Raw genomic sequence first — 11,865 nt, forward strand, 5'->3', positions numbered from 1 at the left:
AAAGAAATTCTGAAGATAACTTCTTTTATATTGTACATGTTATATCATATTTAACATGTTTACAGGGTACAGTGTTATAGTAGTTCGTCTTTTAATCTCCTGACGAGGTTAACTGCAATGTTAGCGGAATGTTAGAAATGTTTTCTTAATAGACATGGCTCTCGTCCAGAAGGTTCAAACTTTGTTAAACGCGGCAGTGTTAAGTATAACACTGCACAGTGTAACAATGTCAAGTGTGATAACCCAGACTATGAAAATGATATGAATCTGGATACATCCTAAAACATAATAAAATCATTTTTACAATGTTACACTAAATGTTATGTCACCATGAAAAATAACTGATACAAGAGTTATATAATTGTACATACCTCTAAAGATTCTACAACCAACATTTTGCGATTAGTAACATTTTCTTAAAATCCTCAATAGTCCTGAGTAATCATCTTATCCTATTTCACAGGACAGTTAAAGATACATTTACAAAAACGATTCGCTTTATAATATATCTCATCTAATCAACATCTTCTGAGAATGAAAACTTTCAAATGAAGCCAAATTCGAAGAAACGACTTTTGGTCAACTTCTGAATGAAAATCGATCACATGGATCGATTAAAATGTAATTGCATCGGTGGCGCTTTCTATGATCGATACAACCTTAATGTCAACTTTGTTAGGTTATGTGGTTCGAATGACAAAAAATGACATAGCAAGTGTTTTAGAATACTAAATGATCGTAATGGTTTAAAGAAGAGATTTAGAGAGATCTTCTTTCTGGTTCTTTCCCTTTTTTGATGTATATCGAGTTCGCGAATGTCTAGACGATGAATTTATATTCAGACAATGTCTCCTCTAGAACACAATCCATTTCAGAAAGTGACTTTAAGAAGATGCTTCATTTTTTTATATTTGAAACGTGTTTTTATGTTTCGTGTGATAGGAATTCGTTTAATACATGATGCATTCTACGATCAGAAAAATAATTCTACTTAAATTCTAAAATAATTCTACTAAACGAAACTTCATAGCCATTATATTTTTAATTTTCTTACAATTTGGACGTCTTTAATGTTTAATACAGAATAAGCCTTACCTGATTAACAGAATTATCATGAAAAACGTTTGAATATTGCTTTCATTTTTATAAAATGTGTCCAATAGTTTACTCGGAAATGTCATATTTCGCTAACAGCGCTACCATTGGTTGATTCAGGACCTGAACTCTATTATGAAAAATGATGAGTTTTGTTATTAAAAATCTTATTATAAGAAAAATTCGTAAAAAGTTTTAAAAACAAAATATGTACATTCCAATCGTCAACTACAATATTACAGTCTCTTTCAAATTCGAAATATTAAATTTTGAATTTTAAATGTCAATAGGTGGCGCCACTAGATGTTCATTTATTAACCGCCAAAATTGTATTTCCGGTTATAACAGTCGAGTCCATCGTCGTAATTTTCGTTAAATTACATTTTAATTGTGTCCATAATTACAACTTAAACGCGAATCAAGTGATAAACAAATTGTTTAATAAAAAAGTATTCATATTTAGAATAGTGTCACGTTTTTAACGATGTTTCGTTGCGTTATAACTAAAATAGAAATGAAGCACTTTGACATGATTTGAAAAGACTGTGTAACTCAGCAACATCAGAACATCAAATTAAAGGTATTTTAGATTCTATATTTATTATATATTTTTATAACTTTCATATAATGACAAGATGTTTTTTATTATGTCACTTTTATATATTTTTATTGCATAAATATGTAACTTTATATATGTTATATATATGTATGAAATTTTGAAAAACTAAAGTAATTTGTAATCTTTTATACATGAAGCTTTTTAAGATTTCATAAAAGTTATATTTAATATAGCTTTATTTTTTATTTAAAAAATGCTAAAGCGGCAGGTGCTGCTACCTACTCCTCTATCGTTAAATAAAAATGGTCACCTAACCATCTAATTACCGACAGTTGATAACTGACGCTCGTTTCAAAATTTGAAAAATTCTTGGTTTCAAATATTTAAATTTAAATAATCATTATATAAATTTCATATGTATAATTTTTTTATTTTGCAGTTTTGAATAAATAAACATTTATTGAATTACTACAAAGTTTCGTAACAAGAAAAACAACATAGCCATTTATTCTCAACCATTTATTTTTTCTTTTTTCTCTGTATTACTAGAATGTTAAACAAAACAGTCTGTTCCCTAGTTGCATAAATTTCAGCACGGAAAATAGTTCGAAAATGTTGCAACTAACAAATACCAAAGACTTATAAAAAACGGTTCGTTCACGACTTCTGTCGATCAAAGATTTTGAGCAATCATCGGGACGAATTTTTTATCGTGTCAAAATGTGACATATAGTATAATCAATATTGAAATGTGGTTTTACCACATGCAAAAATTATCGTTCGAATTTTAACAAATTGTGCAATATAAAGAACAAAGTGCGCGCTACCCATTCTTCTCTTTCAAATACATCCTTTTTTCGGCATTAATACATACATGTATTGCTCTCTTCATCTGTATGGACACAACTGTCTCCACATTTTGCAATTTTTGGGAAACAGATTCTCGAAAGAAATTCTCAAGTTGCATTGTACATTATGATTATAGATCCATGAAACGAAATATGTTAACACTATGTTGATCAATCACGTCATATAAATTAACATTAAAAATTCCAATTTTTACATAACTTCAAGGTTGTAACTTAAACATATAGTAGCTCGAAGGTATTCGAACATTTATAAAAACATTTTATGTTTTATAAGTGCTCAAATATTTTTGTATGCCACTGTGTATGACAGATATATAATCAACACAGCGTTTCCATTCAAAGATACAGAGAGATCTGACGAATCCAGTTAAAAAAATAGATGAGAGAGAATTTCTATTCCAGAATCTTGTTCCAGAAAACTATTCCCATCTAATGAAATCATTTCGTGCTTAACCTTTAATTTGTCATGAGGCCTCGCGAAGGTTTTGTTTGATTCATTTCTTCTTCCGTAACAAAGTAGTATACGAAATATGCTCTGATCCTATCGTGTACTCCATTATTGGTGTAAAGAAAAATAATTTGCAAGGGGTTAAGATTTGTGAATGCTCCTCGTGTTCCCCAAATATGTCGAACAGAAGGAGCATAACAATTTACAGAGACTATAAAAATAATGTGTCTACCATTCCAAAGTTCGTCTTCTTCTTCTTCTTCTTCTTCCCCCTCTCCTTCTTCTTCTTCCCCCTCTCTATCGTGTTCCTTTTTTTTTTTTTACAAAAGTTTACAGAGTCTTTCTTTGTGCCCTTCGCGTGTCTATAAAGTTTCCTACTTGTGTACTACGGTAGTCATAAGTAAGCAACGATAACGAGATTAATACTGTTTGCTGAAAATCATTCTACAACGAGTGTTACTCGCTGTTTTACATTATACACGCGATTACTCATACATGATTACTCGGTTGACCATTATTTGTTACGCTAATGTCTTTAAATATATTCGACATACGCAGATATTATTCGTAACTTTGAAACATTCGTTCTGTAACGACAACCATCTTTGATTCAAGTAGTTCGGAAGCTTGAAAATCTAAAAGATTGCAATTTTAACAATTAGATGGTTTCAAACGTTTTAAATGTCAAACAGAGAATTTAACTAAACAAAAATATCTCTATTTAAAACTTTATTATTTAAAAATTCACTCGAATGTTTCAACGATTTACATCAAATCTTTTGTTTAAACATTGTATACTTGTCTGCTGTTTAAACATTTAAATCGGACATCATTTTCTCTTGCTTTTGTTCTAATCGGTTTTCGTACATATTCATTTTTTTGAATGATGATTACTCGTTTTCAAAATGTAAGTTTTACAATATGGTATTATTTATTGCTCGTATTGTCCATTGAAATTAATATCTGGAAAATTTTCATTCTTTTTTTTTTTTTTGTCATTTTTATTTTCGTCAATACATTGTTAGTTTAGTACTGCGAGTAATTTTTCTTTCTTCTTATACATTAAAGAGTAAGAATTGGGGTTCCATTATTTTAGTAACGTTTTTTCAGTCTACTCCCACTTGAGATTTTTCAACTATAGACAGCTTCAAAACACCTTTTATCACAGATAATAAACATTTATTTGGTGTAACGAATCGAAGTGCTTTCAATAACAACAGTGTTCAAATAAATCAAAATTTTTCCCAATAGGAAGAAGACAATGTTAATGCATAGTCAATCGTTAATGAAAATCTGAACGAGAAAGAAACGTGGGTAACAAAGTGAACAAATTTTTATATGCAACACAAAGTGCGAAAACTTACTAATTAATTTGTATAAAAACTATTAATTGTATTTTTTATTCTTTTTTTTTTTGTTTTAATAAGACTCAAAATTCAATTGTAAGTCATTTAAATCCTGTACTCTACCACTCACTCTATTTTGATTAAATTAGGGAACATTTTGTTTACGATTAGAATGTAATAGAATAGAAATACAACTTTTTTTTAATAGTATCAAAAGAAGTTTTGTCTCTACATTATCAATATAAAGCTTTTTACTGTTAAATATATGTTCTGTAAACAGTGTTTTGAACATGAGAAATGTTGGAATATGTATATACAAAACTATATTACATTCTTTTATATTATACACATCATACTACTTTTATCATCACTTATATCTTTGCTGACATGTGTATGCGTGCGTATGTGTAACGTGTGAATCATTTAAGTTAAATAAAAATATAGGATATATAATTTTGTAATTTTGAAATTAAACATAGCATCGAGAACATAAGAAGTGGAAAGACGTAATATCAATCAAAGAAAATTATATTTCCTATGCGAATAACAAAGATATAACTGACGAGCTCAAATTTTATACATGTCGATAATAATCTGTACATGCACACCACCATCATATATGTGGATAATATTTTACAGTATGATGTACATATATATCCGGTAAAGAATATCATTTTTTTACACTCTATTCTACAAAACTGACTCTATAGTAATGCTTACAACTTCTTCGATATAATCCCGTATTTCCACAGAGAATAAAGAACTGGAGCGATCCAGACTTCCTGTTTAGTGTCCCCGGGAACACGTTTTGAAAATTGTTGATCGCGGAACACGCGATCGGTGCGTTTACGAACACCATTTCTGAAAAGCACACGTTAGTTCTATCGATTCTGAATGCATCAGATAAGAATTCTGGATGGAATGCTTTCGTTAGTCTTATAATTACATAAATTCCCGCTTATGAGAACCACAAGGCAAGATCTTGCAGGAATGCGAACCTTTTAGGGCGAGTTCGTCTAGATGGCATCACTGTGCCGTTCACAATAGATTCCAAACTCATACAAACTGATCATTAGATTCATTAATACTGGACATCAAGTTGTTAATAATATTTTTTCACACGATGTCACGCAATATTACAACACAGTCGACAAAAGGAAAAGATTCTCTTCGTGTTGATCATATATGATTTTTAAGGTTATTGAAGTTAGAAAAATGAGAATGAGAACTACACAACTTAAATTACCAGATCTTCAATTAAGCGTAAGAGAATGAGATTAGTAAAGATTCGTTTCGTTACGAATAATAGATTACTTTGTTAGCGTGGAAACTTCACAAAGCTGTGCTCTCTATCGGCGACGCAGCCCGATTAGGAGTGCAACACCGTTCAGGAGTATGGCACAAATCCGGTGTATGCCTACCGTCTCGTAACTGAACGAAATCTAAATCTGCGAAAAAATTACTTCTCATGGTACCGACTGCGCTGTCGGAACCGAAACTATGCTGCCTGCATAGATCCACATTTTTATAACATTCGGTGTACTCGGTTAAAGAGTTAGGTAATTTTCCATCATACATCGGCGCCGTTTCAATTACTGTCTTCTTAGAGTTACTCGACTCGAAATTCGTACAATTTTGGGTGGATGCGGTGCAGTCTTTTTTGTTATCTACATTAGTCTCATTTCGAGTATTGTACGAGAGAAAATTATCGTTCTTGGAAAGACTCGAATTCGAATAGAGACTATCTGTATAATGAAGCGCAGTATTATTCCTGAAACTGCTTTCTTTATGGAGATCCTCCTTCTGCAAGGTGTTAAAAGGCAAATAATCTTTATACATCTTATCTTTGTGTTTGGCTGTACAGTCTAATACTGTGAGACTTCCTTGCCTAGACAATATACTACCGATATCCGAAACATTACTTTCCTGTCTGGTTACCCTATCGTTGATAGGCTCATCTTCGGTAACTTCTCCCGCGCTTACACTTACTTTTGATTGTAACGAAGTACCAGCTTCGGATTGACTGTTCTTCTGCGGCGAAAATGCATTCTTTGGCGTCTCTTTTGTGGGAGAAATCTTTGTCCTTCTGAGATAAGAGCCGGCCGATGATTTTGAAGTCTCGCCTACAGTCTTCTTCGTATCGTTATTGTTCTTACCATCAACTTTACTTTCCTTCTCTACCACGTTCATTGATTTTCCAATTTGCCTCAAGTAGGAACTAACAGAATTCGTATCCGGCATTTTGAACTTGCCCTCCAACTTCGTTCTCGAGTGGCCGCCACTCATCGAATTATATTCACTGGATTTCTCCGCCGACTTGGAATTCAAATTATTATTCACTTTGTACGAGTACTTGTTATCGATAATGTATTCAAGAGTATCCGACAAAGAGCTCGGACTCGCTCTGCCCACATACCGTATTTTTTCGATAGTAGGTATCCGTTTCAAATTAGATTCCGTTTCATTTTTCACGTACGAATCCTGATTATCGTTAGAAAAGTGAGCAGGCGATTCGGTCGACTTGATAGTTTGCCTTGGAAAGCAGCCAGTGAATCCACTAGAGTCCGGAGAAATAACAATGTCTGGTTTATCGACGGAAGCTTCCTTAGACCTCGAGTTTTGCCTCGAGTAACGACCAGAGGTTCCAGATGATTCGTTCGTTTTACTATTTTGTCTCGTATACCTTCCTCGAGGAGTTATCACGTCAGGCACTTGAAGAATATTGCTACTAGGCACAGTTTCTTCGCGTTCCAGCGTGCTGTCGTCACAACCGCTGCATCGTTTCTTCTCCTGGTGTACTTGCCCTTCTTTAATAGGCTTCAATTGTGGCGTCAATGTTTCTGGAGTCGTGGACTCGCTCGTACTCGTACTCGATCCTGTGTAGTTTCTAACATCGAATTCCAAATGCGATGGCAATTCTGCACCCACTGATAAATGCTTTGCTAACGCTTTCAACCATAACTGCATCACTTCGAAAGGTGGCCTCTTGTCGGGATTCAGGTCGCAGCAAAGAAAGGCGATCATATAAAACATTTCTGGGCAATTGGAGCAAAATTTCTCCTTGAATACGTTTTGGTTCAGGCCAAAATCTGAAGAGCGTGGTAAATAATCGGGATCGGCTTGAACCCGGCCAATGATTTCACAAACCACGATACCAAAGCTGAATATATCAACTTTTTCGTCATACTTGTTGCCCTTCATCATCTCAGGCGCCATCCAATATGGATTCCCGACTACTGTGTATCGTTTCTTTCGCTCTTTCTTTGATGTTTTCACCTCTCCGTCGGAATGTCTGCTGTATTTGCGACTATGGGGGGAATTGCCATTCTGTATTATCCTGGCTAGGCCGAAATCGGCCACGACTACAGTCTTATCCTCGCGTACGAGACAATTGTGCGAGTTCAAATCTCGGTGAATGATATTCATGGAATGTAAGTAAGCCATGCCAGCGGCTATGTCTTTAGCAAACGACGTCCGTTGCTCCCACGGTAAGATTTCGTTCGTATCATGAAGCAGAGCTCTCAGAGTTCCACCCGCTATGTACTCAGTGACCAAATGAAGCTTTTTATCTTTGTACAGAACACCAATGAATCGGAGAACATTGTTATGATGTAACGAACGTAACACAGCAACCTGTTAAGGGCAATAACAAAGAATAAAATAATGTACATAAATATAGGGATACATAAAGGATCCGGTGACGGTGAAACGTAAGCTTACCTCTTTTAAAAAATTCTTTTGAGCTTCTTCGTCTACTCTGTATAACTCTTTTAGCACCATCACTTCGTTGGTATCTCTGTGTGTGACTTTGAACACTTGCCCGAAAAATCCAGTACCGAGCAGTTCACCCTTTACTAGATCACTGGCGCGAAATATTCTTTGATTCTTTGGTTCGACACGAAACGATCTAGTTCTGCTTAAGTCACATGTAGGATTTGTGGGCGAAGATCTATAAATATATTACAAATATATTACAGAACAAACTTTAAAATAAATATATATTCAGGCATCGATAGACATTATGAAAGCATTTCATTTGAAACTTGATCTGTACCCGTCAAGCAGTCGCGACATGGAGCTACTGCGCTCTTTGTGCATAGGATCCCTGGTCCTCCGCAATTGTCTGCTTCGTGTCCCACTGATATATCCTTCATCCCGGCGTTTAAATAGACGTTCTTTATTTTCGGGACTTGTTCTAGGACTTGCAATCGATGTCAACATCGCTGCGGTCGGCGATGAATATGCGGGACGTCGAGACACTGCGTCCGGATCGTGCTCAATGGTTAACTGCAATGTTCAATGCATTTTGTTTTTATCATTAACTATTTTTTGGACAGATAGTAAAGACATAAACTGTCGCTGTAGGATAAAATTTACCTGTAAAACTGTGTCGGAATGTTGTATTAGATTTTCAATGCTCTCTATAGGCTGATCCTTAACCGGAGTGCCATTTATTTCGAGTATGCGGTCACCGATGTGCAAAGATATGAGATCACTGGACATATTCAGTCTGTAACACATTTCACATGACATTTCTAATATTCATAAATATATGATATATGTATATATTTTTTAAACAAAACATGCAAAACTGCGTGCATTTAATTCATATTTAATTTAGATATTAGAAGTGAAATTAAACAGTGGAACTAATTTCCATGTTTATTTGTGACCTAATACATTTTCCCTCTTTTTCTTTTTAATTATGAGATACACATAAAATACAGAGCACAAGAGATATAAAATACGAAAATGTGAAAGAAATGAGATATATTTGAATGTAAAATGTCATTAAAATAAATATAGAAGTATGACATTAGAATTGAAATCATATTAGTGAAATAACATGTAGCAATTGTCTGAAGTGCATGATTTAAACTTTCACGTCATCCTAAATATTACATGCTCACACATCTAAGCAGCACATATTATGCAGTAAACAAATAATATTACACACAAGGAAATTATTTTGCACAAGATATATATTTTGCGTGCAGTTAAATAGCAGATACTAAAAGATACACATTTAACTTATAACAAATACAATATCTAGTGCATATTATTTATTTGTTATGCTGTACCTATGATTAGAGAAGTGGCAGCATAGTCTAAATAGAACCTCCATCACAGAGGCCAGCAGCTTACTGATTTTTCCACGAACATTTCTCATTAACCTGCATTTTAGTTCAAAGTTATTAGAGGCTGCTCATCTATTTTGCTTTATTTATTTATTTTTAAATAACCACATTCATGCATAGTGTTAAATATTTATAAAAAAAGCTACAACAATATAACTTTACAATGGCAGTACTAGTTTATTTTAGAAATGAATGCTTTCTATCATCTCTTGTTTTGCACGTTTGTTTTAAAACAATATAAAAAATTGTTGACATTATTTTATAGCCCTGTATCTTGTTTTTAGCTTCTAACCACTGAATGATAACAAATGTATATTCCTGTACATACTCAGATATGCGAAGTAAAGCACCACAATTTCGGGGATTTGGAGTTGGGTCTAATGTCAATTTAATTCCTCTTTGTTTCTCAGGATCAGAAGAATTTGGAGGTATCTCAACCAATCTGATGCTATGTGGTTTTCTTGAGAACGGACAATTAGCTGTCCTATTGATTGGTTGCATCTGTCTCTTGTAACAACTCCCACAATATAACTTGGATCTTTCAACTAGTGCATAACTCTCTCCATCTCCAATGAAGGCTCCACAGGAGTTGCAGGCAAAGCATTCTGGGTGAAATTTGTGATCTCCTGCCAACATGACAGGACCTGTAATGATTTGGCCACAACCTTGACAAGCTTCACCATAGGCAGCCCCATAATCATCCTTACAGAACAGTAAGCCATCTTTCTCAAAGTACCATGTGGATAGACCAACATCACATGCTGAACACCTAGAATATGATAGCTTCATGAATGACTTATTCCTATTCATATTACAACTGAATTTCAATGACAAAAAAAGTGTTAACACAAATTATTTTCCAATGAAATATCTTTAGTAGTATCAAATTTTTATAATCTTATGAAAGTAGTACTAAATGATACAAAATTTAATATAATTGGACCTAATTAATTAATAAGTAAATGCTATAAGTGCAATGGTTTAAGAATACTTTTTGTAGCCAATATATCATTTTTTTTACTTATTTTTACCGAAAGCAATCGATATGCCATTCTTGATTTAGTGCCTGTATGAATTCATCTTCATCAATTGCATTGAGACATCCAGCACACGTTAATGTCCCACCACTTTCCCTACTTCCCAGGTCTAAAAAATATTAAAAGCAAATTTAAATAAAGAATTTACTTTTGGTTATAGTTTCAAATCATTTTTTATATTAAGACTAAAAAATACAGTGATTTTGGGTTTCCTGTTTATGCAATTACTAAATAAGTAAGGCTACTTTTGGTACTTTATTATGTAATTAATATTAGTTTATGAGATAAAATCGTGATTATTTGTATAGTATAATCATTTATATATGATATATTACACATTAAAGATTAAAGACTTGGTAGTTCTAACGTTAAACGTTTCGTCTGTATCGAGTTATTTACATTAACAGCAGTACATACGTTTTTGCATGACTTTCATAGGAACGCGACGCGTACTAGCGATAGAAATTTTCCTAAGTATTAAATTCCGAATAATTGAAAGTTGTTGCAGCTATGAAAACAAACACGGCGCAGTCAAACGGAAAACAGAGCGCGTCAGGGACGTGTAGTAGGAAGGAAACGTGATTCACGGTTGACATTAGGTAAGCGTTGAGAAAGCAGTTATCAACCAGCTGACAATAAATCGACCAGTTCTAAGGCGATCGAAACTTGTCAATAAGAAAGGGACATCAGCGGAATTATGAAATGTTTCGAAGCATTGTTTTCCTTGTCAATACACGATTGAGATGATACAGTTGAAAAGAACGCATAAATAAAGTCTCTGGAAGAGCGTGGGCCAACAGACTTGGAAGACAGGACGCCCACGCGATCCTCGAAGGATCGAGCGTACACAAAATATCATCGATCGATTCATTTGTCGCGTACACTACTTAAAATGTTACGTATATCACACTATGATTTCGGCCGATTCGTCTAGAAATAACACTCTACTTTGCCGAAAAAGACGTACCGTTTGACGAAACTTCATCCATCACAGCATCTAGAACTGACACACTCCCACTCCGCGCTTCAGCCACTGAATATAGAGCGAGCAGATTCGAAATCCATTCTTCACGTTACAGACATTGCGCAGTAGCGCGAAATTTAAACATCACGCAGGAAAAATATACATCGGTTGGAAAGTATTCGAACACTTGCGATTGGGAATAAAAATAGATGAAAATAAATATCAAGTATGTTTCATTAAATACAGCTTATTTACACAAAAATATAAATATTAATTTCAATTAATTACTAAATAATAATCAATGTAGTATAAGGATACTATAGGTACAATAAGAATGTCCACTTATTTTTGTCCTCGACTGTATCATAGAAAACTTTCTAGTATATAATGTATATGTTACATAAAACAT

The 11,865-nt window shown here is 33.8% G+C and overlaps 1 protein-coding gene across 3 annotated transcripts; it reads right to left on the reverse strand.

Moving 5' to 3' along the window:
* Positions 1–2,154: 2,154 nt before the first annotated feature.
* LOC126873610 (LIM domain kinase 1) lies at positions 2,155–11,823 on the reverse strand. 3 transcript variants are annotated; one of them, XM_050634647.1, is made up of 8 exons: positions 11,460–11,823; positions 10,487–10,601; positions 9,784–10,224; positions 9,399–9,491; positions 8,695–8,827; positions 8,372–8,604; positions 8,038–8,266; positions 2,155–7,950 (listed from the first exon to the last, which is right to left on the reverse strand). In XM_050634647.1, the coding sequence occupies exons 1-8, from the start codon at positions 11,479–11,481 to the stop codon at positions 5,650–5,652; spliced, it is 3,567 nt and encodes a 1,188-aa protein (XP_050490604.1). In that variant the 5' UTR covers positions 11,482–11,823; the 3' UTR covers positions 2,155–5,649. The 3 variants fall into 3 exon arrangements, with proteins under 3 accessions (XP_050490604.1, XP_050490605.1, XP_050490606.1); XM_050634648.1 differs by lacking the exon at positions 11,460–11,823 and adding an exon at positions 10,910–11,445; XM_050634649.1 differs by lacking the exon at positions 9,399–9,491.
* Between the last annotated feature and the right edge of the window lie 42 nt (positions 11,824–11,865).

Source organism: Bombus huntii, chromosome 15, assembly GCF_024542735.1.
Source record: "Bombus huntii isolate Logan2020A chromosome 15, iyBomHunt1.1, whole genome shotgun sequence".
NCBI lineage: Eukaryota > Metazoa > Arthropoda > Insecta > Hymenoptera > Apidae > Bombus > Bombus huntii.